At 34.9% G+C, this 16,012-nt stretch overlaps 1 protein-coding gene across 1 annotated transcript in view; it reads left to right on the top strand.

Annotated features, from left to right (window-relative positions):
• The window catches only part of WDR27 (WD repeat domain 27), a 111,364-nt gene that overhangs the window by 27,024 nt on the left and 68,328 nt on the right, over positions 1 to 16,012 (top strand). Inside the window, exons 17-20 of the mRNA XM_065632076.1 lie at positions 1,116 to 1,237; positions 2,501 to 2,634; positions 9,875 to 9,972; positions 10,275 to 10,396. Of these exons, the coding sequence (XP_065488148.1) occupies positions 1,116 to 1,237; positions 2,501 to 2,634; positions 9,875 to 9,972; positions 10,275 to 10,396 (476 nt within the window). The remainder of the gene's footprint in view (positions 1 to 1,115; positions 1,238 to 2,500; positions 2,635 to 9,874; positions 9,973 to 10,274; positions 10,397 to 16,012) is intronic.

Genomic DNA, 16,012 nt, shown 5'->3' with positions numbered 1-16,012 from the left:
CTTTAACGAAGATAATTCAAGGCTTCCAAATAGTTTTGCGAAACAAAAGCCTCCAAATGAATCTTTGTGTATAGTACTTGAATAACTAACTATGCAGTTTTCTGGTGGAAATTCTACAAGTATTTGGTTACTAGGAATTGAAATATCTTGTTTATAAGCCTTTTTGGAGATATATGTTATCATAAAAGATCTTAGTTGCTGAGCTAAATTGACTGGCCTTCCCGTAATTTAAAGCAAACATTTTATTTTTATATAACACTTCAGTTGATTGAAGAGAAAATGTGCACAAGAGGGCAGCATAAGAACTTTGAATGTTTTAAGGCTAGTTGAAATTCATCAGATTTCATCTGGCCAAATTAGAATAAATGCGCCAAAGTTTGTTAAATTTGTTTGACATAGTTTCTTCTTTTTTGACCTTTTCAATCAGCATCAATATAATTTTAGACCAAATTAATAATTTTAGTTTCTGCATGACGTTTTTGGATTTTGAAGTTGTTTGTAAATTTCTAATCTTGTTTTTAGCTCTGTCACACAAAACTGGAAAAGTTTGGGATTTTTTTGTAGAAGATTTTTTTTGCTATTAACTGGAGAATATAATATTTTTAAACTATGATTTTTAAAGAGACAGCTATATTTTTTAAATCTCATGAGACAGTCCTCCAGAAGCTGTTGTAGTAGCATGTTCATAATGTTTTTACAAAAATGGCTAACTCAGTAATATAAGCCTAATGAATAAAGTATTGCAACTATTTGCAAGGTATTAAAAAGTTTCCAATTCATGTTTAATATAAAATTTCATTATAATATTAAGATTCTCTTTTTAGGTAATACTGTATCTTTGCTTAAATTGAATTTCAAGGATGTTTCTTGAAAATGCTCTTCCAATAAATTTGAAAAATTAGAGTCAGAATTATGATTGTCTGGTTTTTATTGAGAGATATTTTTCCATGGTTTCTGGTGGAAAAAAAAATCAATAATTGGTTTACTGTTACCAGTTTAATCCAACCATTTCAAGCCTGGATTTAAAATATATTTTAATATTGTGCATAATTATATTAAAACAACATGATTAAATCTGGAGATATGTATACATGCATTATTATTATTTTTATTAGGTCATGATGGTGCAGTTAACTCTGTTGGGTGGAGTCATGACAAGAAGTTCTTAGTTTCTGCATCAGAAGACAGAACTTTAAGGGTCTGGTCAGTCTGCAATAATGAATCTGCCCTAATTCTGGTAATTAGAAACTTCTGTCAGTTTGGTTCACAGAGGACACTGTTTTGCACTTTCATCTACTGCCATTTTAACAGCCTGATTTTCAGAGCTATTGAGTGGTGGTGATTCCAACTGATACTATGATCTGCATATGATGTACTTAGAAATGGAGAACATGTAGGTTTAATTGCAGAGAAACTGATCTGCATTGATAGTGCCACTTGTTTGAGGGACCATGATGGATTAAATAATATTTGTTGCTTTCCTACATTTTTGATCACACACGGTCCAATTCCAGAAATTTGTGGGGTTAAAGTTTTCTTGTGTTTTACAATTGGGGCAGATGTTAAGTGAGAAGTAGTGGATATTGTGCTAGGCTCAGCAATGTCTGTTTTGAATTCAAATGATAGTCCCACATCCCTGCAAGCCCGGAGGCAAACTAACAAAACCAGGTTGTACTAACATAAAATTGTACAAGCAGTCCAATCTTTCAGAGGTGCAAAGCTTTCTATTCTTTGCTATTGGATTTGATGCAGTGTTGTATACAGAAACCTGAGATGCCTTTCCATGGCTAGACCAACTGATCATCCAGCATCCTGTTTTAATTCTTCCCCTGCTGTTCTCTGAAGTGGGAGAACTTTACCATAAAATTTATACCAGTGCCACTCATTCTCTAAATATACTTCAGTTCCATGCATGACCACAGTGGAAAGATTTAAATTTTCCCTATTGGAGTGTGTTCCCATACACCTGCTATACTTAGTATGAGCTTGAGACCATGGCCACTCTGGGGTTCTCCTGTTTGTGGAAACTATCCTCCCTTCAGTTTTGCTAATCATTCAGAATATCCTTTGAGATGAGGTATATGCATGATTTTATCATGATAATTTATGAAAGTTAAAAAAACAACCTTGGTAGACAAAACTAGTAGGCATGTCTGGAAGCTTTTGTTTTATTGTCTGCTTATTCTATTTTCGTTGGCTCAGCTCTGCTTGACTTTATAGTCTACTCCTCAATTCAAATGGAAGTTTGAAGTATGAAGCTAGATTGTGTTAGATTCAGTTGACTACAGATACTTTTAACTTCACTGCCAACTAATCTAAATCGATTGAAAACTTTATTTTAGATTAATAGATGTCAAATATAGGAAAACCCACTACATAATAAACTAAGCATCTGGCGTATCGTCAAGATAACAGGGAGACTACACCTTAACACCAGCAATCTCTGAAAAATTATTCATTATCTTAGAATGCATTCTTAATAATCCTCTTTGCATTTCAGGGCAAAGAAAAGTTCCAGAGGACTGTACGCTTTGCACAGTTTTATTTTATAGATACATTTATATTGCTGTGTTGTGGAGCTGAATTTCATCTATTACGTTTCCATCTAGACACAATGAAGGACGACCTGAAACGGTGAGTACAATTCCTCATTAACAGAGCAGTGAAAGTACTTGTACTGTTTGACCTGGGATTTTGTGGGTGTTGAGGTGGTCTGGGGGGTGAGAATATTACAGAAGAAAAAAAAATTGAACAAATAGTAAAAGCTAATTGTAAAAATACCTTTGTTCTGGCATAATAAGAAAAAAAATGGAAATGTCAAATATTTTTTAGAGTGCATACCTTAACTACTGCAAATAGTATTTTACTACTACTGTTACCATTTGGGACCTTCTGAGCTTTTCCTTCTGCCTGTTTACTTCTCAGTGTGCATTAATGTCTTGAGTTATGTTCGAGTAGCTATAGCAAATCTTCCTCTTGTGGGAATATTCTGTATACTTTTTCTTTCAGAGACTCTAAGATTCTGTGGCTGTTTTCTTCCTTCTATATCAAATGGAAGTAGATCACTTTCATGATTTTCATTGATTTTCCAACTATTAAATTGCATCTAATTACTTATTACCCTATTTAGTCCTTGTGTTTCTTCATTGTTAGGCATTCTTCGTGCACTTATTACTAATACTATTCTGGTTGTCATGTTATGACTTTAGATTTTGAGTGGAAGAGCAAACAACGTTACAACATTGAAGTCTATTAGCTGATATTGTGAATGGTGTGTTCTGTCTGTTCATGATAGTAAATAGCATTGGGCTTCATCCTTAAATGGGAGAAAGAGGCCTATTTTCTTAAGCACAGGTTTAAGTATGTTTTTGAATAGGAGTGCTTTCCTCGATTGAGACATGAACCGGGTAGGTGGAACTGAAACTTCAAGTGATCATACAGAAAACCAAAGGAGAAAAACATACCAAAATATATCACTCCTTTAAAATACACTTTTTAAAGAGCAGAGATTCCTTCTTACTTGAAAAAGTAGCTGATGGATTATCATCTAAGATCTATTTAAAATTTTTTCAAAATGGTTCATTAATTGTGCTTTTCAGTCACATACTTGGTTTTACACTCATTTCTGATACTTTACCTTCCATTTCTGGTCAAAATCCTTAATGGAGGGTGTTGTTATGGCTCTCATTATTTTAGTCATATACTCTATTTGGAATAGGAATAAAGCGAGTAGACTGGAAAAGTAAATACAGAGGAATACAAAATTTCCTGCTTTGATTTTATAGTATATACATTAACTTAGGAGGGTAAAACTAATAGAATAAAATAAAAATAAAATACTGAAATATAGGCACAAGTTCTTTTAAAAGGATTTTTTTCCCCTTGACTTTCTTTTCTCATAGATGCTTCTACAGAGATCTTATGTTCTGAATTCCTCACCCTGTAGCAAAAGTACAGGAAGAACCTGGAAGGAAGGACAAGTGATTCCTGTTCCCAGTTTTGCCTGATATCTATTCATAGTATAAAGAAGTAATATTTGCAAACCGAGACAGGCAACTACTTCTCTCACAACATTCTTAACTCTTAAAATTATACAGGCAATTGTGGAAGAACTTAGAAAATGAAGATGGAAAACAACATTCTGATCTTTTAGATCCGTCCCTCTTCTGATTATTTTTCAGTTTCAAGATTTAGTTAAAAATAGTTTTTCCATCTATTTGTAGGGGCTTAGGCTTTAATAAGGAACTTCTATTGTAGTGTATAATGTACTGGCTCCAGATACCTCCTTTTTACTTTTTACCTTTTTACTTTTTTTTTTTTTTAAACAAATACCCATGCCTCTCAGAGGAAAGTATCCAATAATCTGAAGAAAACCCATACTGCCATTACTGTTGTGGAAGACTTGTCTGAACTACCTTTAAGCTAGTTAATTTAGAAACTGAAGGTAGTATGGAACTTTATGTAATTGTAGATCCCACTCAAGTACTTTCGCAAGGACTTGGGCACTGAACTGCTACCATGTTCTGTGTTGTTCCAATTGCTTTGTTAGAAATATATATAATAATATCCTGGTTTAAAGCTGTTAAAGTATGTATCTAGGGTTGTGCTTATGGCAGCATTTTGTTATTGCCATGCTCTCAGTATTTCTTGATGCACTAACTCAAAAGTGTGCCATTAGACTCTCTGGGGTATTAGTGTAATGCCAAAATACCAAATACACAATTGTAGTCATTACAACAAATCCACAAACCTGTCTGAGGCCTGATTATCTCTCTATATCTCCATCTCCATCTCCATCATCTCTTTATCTCTGTCTCTTAAAAACATGTATTAAAGGTTAATTTGCTTTAGACATTTTCTTGAGGATTCCCTCCAGTTCATTTCCCAGCATTTCTTTCTTTTATGGAACACTGCATCCTTCCTTTAGTTTCTCACAACTCTCTCATTCTGCCTTCTGAGTCAAGTTTGGAAGAATGCTTGAATGAAACTGATTCAAGAAGACACTTTATACCCTTAATTAAAAGGGCATGGCAATGCATTCTGGCTAACCAATAGATGGCTACTGTGTTTCAGAGGTGAAGACAGTACAATGACAAATCATATCACTGTTCCTCTGTGCAAAAGTTTCAAAGAACTCCCCATAAGTATTAATTAACTAAGCATGACAGCAACTTAATTAAATGGTTAAATATTTGTTCAGTTTTAAAGGTGAAACTGAGAAGTGGAAATAAGAACAAAGAACATTATATTCCCGATTGGCTTATTTAAGTATATCCTTATTTAAAAATGTCACAGAGGAGATTTATTGTAGTTCTGGGAATAGCATACAGATGTCCTGACTTTTGCTTCTATGATTCGTCTCAAAATGACTCACAACCTAAACAATTTTCTTTGCATTCTCCAAAATTACTAACTACTGAATTTCTACTCTACGACAACAGTTGTGCATGCTGACACGAAGTGTAACTATTTGCTTCTAAGTGTTTTGTTTCTTTTCTTTTTGTTTTTTTTTTTTTTTTTTTTTTTAAATTCTTAATTACTTTTAATTCACGTAAGAATTTGAGCAGAACAAAACACCTATGGGTTGTTATCTCATTTTTATAATCTGTCGTGTTTTAAAGATCAGAATAAGTGATTTGAAAGCACTTTAAAAAGGAGAAAATTGTGTTCCATTAACAGAAACAGTGTCTTTTAAAGACATTTTCTTTAGCAATTGGTTGTATGAAAAATAAATACAGTAAGAGAAGTAATAATAAAATATCTACTCTGATTAAATAAGAAACTATACCAGAACATATTATAGATGGATAGAGCAAAGACTATGCTAAGTGGGTTTAAAATTTAGCATGCTAATGATACATAGCTGAGTGTTCATTGCAGCTACTTGTGGAAAGTTAACGCAAATCACTTTAAGCCAGTTTAAACTTCTTAAATAAATGGGCTACACAGACCTGATTCAGCAGTATGATAATAAGAATATTCTAAGCTTGGTTCCTTTGAGCTTTAGCCATTAGATCAATCAACTTAAAACTCTGGTTTTTATCAGAAAAAGAATGGAAACTAGATGAGAAACACATGTCATAAGATGAATTCTAACGTCCTTCTAACAGCAACCATCTCAAAATGCTTTACATTTTCTCATGCTTAACTTTTCCTACATCTAAGATTCATTACATAGTGTGAGTGAATGACATCTATCCTCTGTAGTGTAAGAGAGAATTTTTTCAGTTATGGTAAATTCTGAGCATTCTAGAATATTAAGTGATGATTTTCCTTTTCATGTAACTGATTTTCTTATTTTACTGAACTCAACCTGTGTCTGGAAATGTATAATGGGACTACTGTTTGAAGACTATTTTTTACAGTGCATATAAAAATGTTTGTAATAGCCTGACACTTTATGATCTGTTATAGTGATGATGTTTGTGGTCTGTCACTTAGTTTTGACTTTGTCATGTGCAGCCATTTTCCTTAAAATTTCCAGTGTCAGATCTGCATCAAGCTGTTTTTTGGGGAGCTTTGAGAGTTTTTTTTCAGGTGCCTATTTGTCTTCTGATTTTAGCATCATAACACACTTTCAAACATTGAAGCTTTTTATCTGTCAGCAAAATGTTTCTACTTTACCTGGGTTTCCTGAAAAAAATATCTCGACAAAGGACTTCAAATCTGCTGAAAATCTCTGCAATCATTGCAGGAAGTGTTTGTATCTTGGAATCTGGTTTTATATTTTATTTCTGAAGTTATACCAGTCTCCTGAAAATAACAATATTCTGTAAATGTATTCCTCGAAAATGATTTCATATCCAAAGTATGTGGGATACAAGAGATTACAGAGATTAGTCATTTACACTATTTCCAGAATTCTAAAGACTGAGGGCATCAAAGGAGGACAGAGTTGTAGTTTTGAGTGTATCAACACAGATGTGATTTTATTCGTATACCTGATCTATAAGATTTTCAGCTGAGATTATGTGCCATGTATAGAATTGCAGACCTAGAAAAAATTTAGTAAGCAGGTACTGTTCATCCATTTTTTTGCCTCCAACACAAGCTCTTTTGTAGCTTGAGGAGGTGTTGGACTAATCTAGACAATTTTTAGGACACATTTGTGCCACAGTAGCCTCTCCAGTTGAATTGTGAGATGGAATTTTGCCTGTGTTCACTTCACAGTCCTGGCCTTCTCTGTGCAGCATTTTCTGCGGCTTGCAGAGTTTTGTAATAGCTGAAAATTTCACAATTGTTTGTAACAGTGCATTCTTATTTGAAACTCTGCAAAAGAGGAACTAGCTTTGCTAATGGCAGACTGTCAAATTTGTCTATTGAAAGTGTCCAGACCTGAGATGGAATTCTTAACCTAGTTGTATACAGTTTTATTTTCAGAATTTGCTTCTGGTAGGAAAAGAAAAATATTTTTTCTTTCCTTTTGAAGAATTCTTATAATATTTGTTATTATCCTTTTTTTTTTTTTTTACTTACAAAGCAACCCTTGTATTGACAGAAATCTGTTGATGTTCTGCAGACAAAAGCACAGTTACTTTATTGAATGCACCTTCTTACTGACAAATTGTAATATCTTTCAATGATCTAAAAAGCTTTTCTTTTGTGTGCTCTTCATGTCTTTATCTTGATAAACATTACAACACCTTCTGACCTTTACTGGATTAATTCCTCTTATTAATTCCTCAACAAGCACTTTATAAGATATATAACAATCTTTTCTATAGCAAATAGGAAATTATTTTTAATTAAAATGTAGATTGTGCACTTTTGCTTATGTTTCACATACATTTTTTTTCTCAAGTCCTGTTCTTATATATTACGAGTGGCGTTTAATTTTTATCTTGTGTCTGAATTATGAAATACCTTTCTTCTACAATCTGATTAACTTCCTTCTATGTTATCTGTTAATTCTTAGTTTATGAACGTATTATTAAAGCAATAAAAAGGTAACCCAAATTGTTATACAGACTTTATTCTCTAATAGACAAGAAGTAATGTATGGCGTCCAGCTCAATGTGTCCACAATGTCTGTCTGAGTTTAAGTTCACTTGCACTTTGAATTATTAAATGTGTATAGGACATATGGCAAATGCACTGTGTTCAAAAAAGATAAGGTCTTAAATATGCTAAAATATCTCTTCTTTACTGATGGATACTCTTGCTCTATTTGTTTTTCCCTATTACAGTTGTGTCCTAACTTGTTTTTTATGAATCTCAGTTTATTGTGTTGGTTGAAGATTTTCTTTCAAGGTGAAATTCTATCTAGATTACACTCTGTGAGGTGTTTTAAGTATGTAGCAGACTGCATTGTAGAAGAGAGATACTTCAACTAACTCGAAACTATTGTTCTTGCATTTGGGAGCAACCTAACTGTTCCAGTAAACCTCTTTCGGCAGAGCAGATTAGACCAGAAGCAGCTTCATGCTGCCTTCATTAGATTGTTCCTATTATCTCAGCTTATTCAAAATTAGCTGGGATATCTTTACTCAAAAATGGAAATAAAGCAGTTGTTCCTGAAGTGTAGAGCAGTTTATTTTTGTAGTCTACTTGAATAAAATACTCTGGAAATAATAAAAAACTTCTTGGATTGAATTGCAAAACACTCTATTTTGCCATCTGCTTCACCATCGGTGTTGAAGTAGCTCTAATAACTACCTGGAAAAGCTCAGCAGATCATTATTTGAGAATGACAAAGAAAGGAAAAAGCAAACTGTTCACCACTTTTCTTTTGAACTGATCAGGCTGATAAACATATTGCTTTTGTCAAATGATTTATCTTTTGCGAATTTTTAGCATTGTTGGAAAGAAACAGTAATTATTCCTACAAGTGTGTCACACATGGACTTTTGTATTGTCGTTGGACAATTTTAGACATGCTAAAATGGAAGTATAATACAGTTATATTGAAATTATTTTACTGCATAGAAGTATCTGCATCTAGAATATAATGTAGAAATGTTGAAGTATTGTGGTGTGTTGACCTTCACTGACAGCTGAGCCCCTACCCAGTCGCTCACTCTCTCCCAGTGGGATGGGGTTGAGAAATGGAAGGGCAAAGGTGGGGAAAGCTCATGGGATGAGATAAAGACCATTTACTGAGTGAACAAAAAAGGAAAAAAACCCACAAGTGATGCAAAAGTGATTGCTCACTAGCTCCCACCAGAAGACTGATGCCCAGCCAGTTTCTGAGCAACAGCTGCTTTCAAAAAATTGTCCCCTCAGTTTTATTGCTGAGCTTGGTATTTTATCTTATGGAATATCTCTTTGGATAATTCAAGCAAGTGGTCATGGCTGTGTTCCCATCTGGCCTCCTGCACTCCCCCTGCCTACTCACTCTGGGGACACAGTGGGAAACATAGACTATCTTAGTGCTGTGCAGACACAGTTCAGCAATAGCTAAAACCCTGATGTATTATCAACACTGTTTTGGTCACAAATGTAAGAGACAACATCATACAAGTGACTATGAAGAAAATTAACTCCACCTCAACCAGACCCAGTACAGTTATTAACAACTCTGTTTATTTACCTCAGGTGACAACTTCTATGGAAATCACATTCTTCTTGCCCAATATATCCATATACATACCCATAACCATGGACGAATGCTTTCTGTTGACTTCAGTGGGTTTAAGATCTGTGTTGTCTGTGCCAATATATTTAGGTAAACAGAAAGATCTAGTCACATTGAACCACAATAGTGTTCTGCCTTTTTAATAAGAGTTCGGCAATGAGTCAAAAGGTCTGTGGCTGTAATTTTTAATAATGAAAGAAAGCATTTTGTTTTGCTTTGTGATTCCAATGGGATTTTACTGGTGGTGACATATCATAACTTATTTCATTAACATTAACATTCGTTTGATATTTTTTGCAGATACAAACAGAGAAGTGTTTGCAAATTGGTACAGAAATTTCCCATGGCTTCAACAATGGAGATTACCAGCCTTTCAGCAGTAAATGATTTCTACTCTTGTATCCTTTGTTTTTCCTATTTTCTTTATAGTTCTTTTGACTTAATGACATGGAAATATCTTCAGTCAAAGTAATTAGCATTTGATTCTTTAATACTCTTTTTCTATTAGAGTAAAAATGCTGTATTTCTTGTGGTATTGAGCTTCATCCTTGGACATAAATGTTTAGGACTGTAAGATTTTTGGTACTGCTCATAGAGCACTAAATACAACAGTCTTGATATCTATTTATCCATCTTTTTGTCTGTCTATATACTTTTGTTCCTTTAATTCGGTTTAACTTTAACACAGAGAACTGTAAAGATATTGTACTTACAGCTGGCAGCAACCGAGCATTGGAAGTTTTTGACCTCAATGCAGGCTGCAGCACAGCAGTGATACCAGAAGTTCATACTAGATCAGTCCATCAGATCTGCCAAAATAAGGTATATACTTTATTGAATTTTATTTGTAGTCCGACCACAACTCCATCAGCAAAGGCTTTGGAGGGTGAAGATATAAATGATAGCCACCAATAGAGGTTTTTATATGTTGGGAAGGATGGACAAGGTCGTAAGTCAGTGTGATAAAGGCACCCAGATCTCATTTGTTTTCTAATGGAACGCAGGGAGCAGCAGAATGACTGAACAAGCTTGCTAGTAGGGAAGGGTATGTTACCTTTTGCCTTACTTGCACCAGACCGTAATACTGCACATCAGCAGGTACTTTTCCTTATGCAACTGTTCTCCTCTAAAGTTGAATCTGAAGTAATCTGATTTATTCTGAAACTTCAGAAACAGCAACCAAAAAAAAAAATTGCTCGGTCCTGAAATGGACTAGATGACTCCAGCCCCCTCATCCTTGCTCTTTTTTTTCACTTGAAGATTGATTTGAATGTTTGGAGGTCTTATGGTACTGTACATGCTTGAATGCCTACTGCATTATGTTTGGTCGAGTGTGGTTCTTCATTCCCACTTGGAAAGTCCTTTCTTCTGTAGGTTCAAAACAGTTCCTTATTACTACTTTTGTAGAACTCTTTATGAGTTTTCCTGAAAGATGTGATCTGGTAAAACACTTAACATTGTGCTAACTATTTGAGTACTATTTGTGACACATATAGGCTTAAAGTTTTGGCTTTTGTTTTTGCTTGGTCAGCTTAGTGTCTTCAGATTATTTAATCAAGAAAAGCTTTAAAGCTGTAAGATAGTATTCACTTGGGAAAAAAACCTAGAGGTACATGGTATAGCAAAGAAAATTGACCATTTTTTTTTTGAAAATTATAGATCAAGGTTTTCTGCTTTTTCAGTTATATAAAATTAATAGTTTAGATAAGTCAACAGGAAAATTACATTTCAGCTATTTTGTTACAGTTGTATAATTTAAAACTGTTAGAGTAAACATAAATTGGTGAATTTACATTAAGATAATATGCTAAAATATTTTATAGACTTATAAAAATACGCAGAATGCTCTATGTAAATTATATCCTGTTTAAAGTGTGAAACACATTGGAATCTAAGGTTAGCTAGTGATGAAGAGTGGCACAATAGAAGCACATTTCTGGAGTGAAACAGCTGATAAGATCCACTGCCTACACAACAAAATTTACAAAGGCTTTCCTCTGGACTAGCTGTAGTCTAATCTTGTGGACTAAATGATCATTAGCGATTTCTATATATATGTACATATGTGTATGTATTCTTGAAGTACATTTCTGGTTTAGATTCATGCAAACCAGTTCCCGTGTTCCAAGACTGCTTTATGATGCTACCTGGACAGCAGTAAGTGGGGATGATCAAGAAATTTGTTCTTTAAATAAGTTTAAAAAAATATATATATTTAGAAGGTCTTGTAAAACACTAGGGAATATATGTTCTGATTAAGTCTGGGAGAAACCTGTTAGAAAGTTATTAAATACATAGGATATTCCAGAAACATAGGTGAGCAATGTGACATTCTGTTATTTCTGATTTTGGACAGCAGCAGCTGTAAGCAGGTATATATTCTGCAATGTAATGACTTAGATTTTAAATTATTTTTTTGGTCAGTTCTGAAGATTGTTTGCAAGAATTGGCTATGTGTGACATTCATTTCAGCCTACGGTGTACCTGATTAAGCTTATTATATCATTTGAAATATGTTCTCTTCACAGCAGACATTGATGCAGAGTAGAACAGTAATCTGGATCTTCCTCCAGAACAGTTTAGCAGAAAATATTGCAAATACATATATGTGTATATTAATATAAAAGATTTGGCAGCACTGACTGTTATAAAGTACATCTCTTAGGAGATGATGGGGTGGGAGACCCATTTTAATGGGTGTGCTATTCCTGTTTCCCTTTAGAATTTTCATACTCTAAAGGTGAAGATACATTTAGAAGATAATACATATTGCCATGTCTGTATGACTTACTAATCAAGAAGCATAGACTGGGAGAGAAAATTAAATAAATTTGTCATATTACTTGCATGTGAGTATAAGTTAGTGCTAAATCAGTGTCTCTGTAAAGAGACTCAGATTGTCTTTAGGACACTACAGAAATTTAGAATGCTCAATAGGAAAATGCTCAGAGGAACATTCGAACATTTAAATAGCAGCTGTACCTAGGAACTGATTGCCTTACTCTCTAGTCTAATTTTGAAAATCTCTGTGTCCTGTTAAAGAAAATTAATTTAAAAGTCTTCTGTGTCTCAAGAATCAAGTAACACTTGTTTTGCTTGCTAAAATCTGCAGTAATTGCAATGAAACGAGAGAAGAATTCTTTATAGTTGCTTCTCTTGAAATCTGCCTAATATATACTAGCTAAAATCATTGAGCTCACCCACACCCCCTCAAATTTTCTAATGACCATAGATGGTCAGAACCATCACTTTATGTTTAGCAGTGTATAGCACATCCCTTGTTGCAGTGGAAGTTATCAGTGCAATGAAGCCTTGATCCAGTAGCGGTATGCTGAAGACGATAAACCACCCTGTCGAATCATTTCTTGCCAGAGCTTATCTTTCTTTAGCAGGAATGTTTTCAATCTTCCTGCCTGTAAGTAGATTGTAAAATCAGACTGTATCCTTGCCTGAGATATTAAATCTGCAGCCTCTGTACAGATGTAAGTACAGTTGATGAAAACTTGTCCCATATCTTAAGCTTGAATTATGCAAGGTAATCTCTGTTCTTGTTAACATTTTGTGAAATACTGCAGATGAATGTAGAGTACATAGTGATACAATGTACATATATAGAATAAGTACATGGAGTTTTTGCTATTCTTTTCAGGTGAGGTATGAATTTGGTGGTGGTTCTGCCCATTCTTGCTGACTCTTCCTCCTTTTCACTGGAGATAAGAACAGAGGCAGCAACCACATGGGGCTTCCAGCTTGTCTTCTGTCTTGTTGCTCCCTTTCTCACTGGCAACCTGTGTGAGGACTGTACTGCCTTAAGCTTTCTGACAGTTTGCTGGAGCTCCAGAGTAACCAACCTCTGGCTGAAGTCGGCTCCTCTGATCCTGTGCCACTTGGCCGGTTTACATCTCCAAACCTATTTCACCTGTTGAAGCTAGGCTGTACCTCTCTATATCATTACGGGTGCTCTGCCTCTTCAGTTGTGAGTCTTCACTTCTCCACCTCCTACAACTTCTTTCCTTTCTTCTCCTTCTTGTAGTTAATTCCCTCACTCTAGTATAATAGAATCCTGCATCTCTGCCCCATACTGTTCCAGTCATCCACAACCATGTAGATTACTGTTGTTCCCAGAGGTCCTTTGCCCTATGTCTTCCCTTCTCACCTCCTTGAGCGTCAGTGTTTGGCAGGGCTCCAGAGAAGACAGATGCAAGGACTGGAAGAAACTAGATTTGGGAGGTAATGGCCATGAGGGAGGAGAAGGATACAGGGAAGTATACAGCATCAGTAAAGCTCAATCCCAGAAGGCTGGGACTTCTGCTTTAGTACAAAGCATAACTCTAAACCTCTTTAAAATAAATTCATTAGGACAGTTAGAAAGTCTTCCCATTTTAAAACCTGCTTTTAATGCAAAGCATTACTTCAGAAATGAAAAATTCAATAGTGTAATGCTGAAATATATTATAAAAATTGCAAGGAAACTGGGGAAAAAATGATTGCTACTTGACTCAGAGCAGAGAGAAATGTAAGAAAAAAAATCTTGGCTGGTAGATCTTTAAAGACAGTAGTTTCCCTATCTGTATAAGGTAAGAAGCTGCCTTATGTTATTACATGTGTGTAGTGAGATGAAGAATAATGAATACATGAAAATATATCTGCATACAAGCATCACATCATGATGGAAACTATATAATGCTGTACATAATCTTTCCTTCTTTATCTTTGTTAACTACAGGAATAGCCAAAATGTCATAATACTACTCTGTTTGATTTGAAAACCCTAAATTGCAGCAGTAATTGAAAATAACTTATGTCTATACATACACACTGTGTATATATATATGCCAACAGATATATAAATATTTTAACACTATACATTTCCATCTATAGTATTTCAGTGACTTGACTGTGTTTTCTTCAGGTCTTTCCTCATATTCTACAGAACACTATTTTTCGTTGTGAATTTTTGTTATTTTGTCAACATCAGGGATGGGGAATCAGAATAGGAATGTAGAAAGCATACCTCAAATGGGAGACAGATATTCTGAAATGTGTAAAAAGGCTATTTTAGAGCTAGACTTATGGGTCTGTGACAAATTTAAATTATTGGATGAAGAAAAGCCGTAGAAGGAAAAAAGGAAGCTGGGCAAAATTGTGACTAAAAAAACTTCACCCAGAGAAGAAGTTGTTCCGGGTAGTGTGCTTACTACCAGGTTATTGTTCATATATTTGTATTATTTGCGGCACATTACTTCCCATTTGTCATCTACTTTAGATTACTACAGTTATTTAGGATTTAATATATAAAGAACCATTAGTCCTGGATCCAAAACAATGCAATGTAGCTTACTGAAGTCCAGGAGAGGAAACCACAAAAGACATGCCTAGCTCTCAAAGCTCCACATACGATTAAAGCTTACGCAGTAAAATTGCTTTCAGAGCTTTAGGCCTTATACTGCTTGTTTAGAACATCCATCATCTTGATTTAACTAAGCATATTAATATTTATTGTTCAAAACCTCAGTGTATTTTTGTTCCCTTAAAAGGCACTTCGGCACCAAATTCCCCTGAAGTGCTTGGGGCATACCATATAAGGACAGTACAAAGCTTGCCTTTGTATACAGGTTCTTCCAGCAGTAACAAAACTACGTATCCTTTCTACAGGACTTTAAGCCTCTGTCCTTAAAACAAAAACTTCAATTTGACTATTGTGTTCTTTGTAGCCTTCATTTCCTCACTACATGCACTTTCAGTTTTGTTCCTTGTGTTCCCTAAACACTCCTCCCCTATCAGAACCTGATCTTCCTGTCATGTCCTTATTACTAGTTGACTGAGAGCCATGCCATAATGCACATGGTCTAAATTACTCTTGTGTTGGCTGGTTAATGGCTTGTCAAACAAAGTCACTTTCCCTAATGGCTGTGCTGGTTTTAATTTCTGTCTGCTAATTACTCATTTACATGTATTTTGTGGAAACCTAATTATTGTGAGACTTTCATCTTTCTATCAGATTGGATTTAAATAGTGAAGCGGGTTAAAAAAATTCTCAATGGGAATCAGTAGGCAATACAGTTGCATAAACATCGTTTTATCAGGAAACTGGGTTAATACATGGTCCCGTGGAGATGTGGTGGTGATACTGCTGCAGGTTCATATAATAACTTACTTTTCAGAGTGTCTGCTTAGAAGCTGGGGGAAAGAGGCTCGTAGGTCTCCTCAGCCTGAGGAAACTGGTGGAAATCTCCCAATTTTCAGTGACAGGTGGGTGTTGAGGGAGCCTCCATTCTTTTCCCTGAACCTGTGTCTGGTTTCCAGAGCCTACTTTCAGAACTGCTTATGATATTTCAGCGCAGGGTGTTACTAGACCCAAATGATGTCATGAAGCTTCTACTTAGGCAATGAGTAAATGTTGCTCTTCTGGCTGTAGTAACCTCACCTCACTCTGAT

Source organism: Caloenas nicobarica, chromosome 3, assembly GCF_036013445.1.
Source record: "Caloenas nicobarica isolate bCalNic1 chromosome 3, bCalNic1.hap1, whole genome shotgun sequence".
In the NCBI taxonomy this organism is placed as follows: domain Eukaryota; kingdom Metazoa; phylum Chordata; class Aves; order Columbiformes; family Columbidae; genus Caloenas; species Caloenas nicobarica.
Note: the sequence above shows the minus strand (reverse complement) of the source record. Positions and strands in the feature narration are given on the sequence as shown.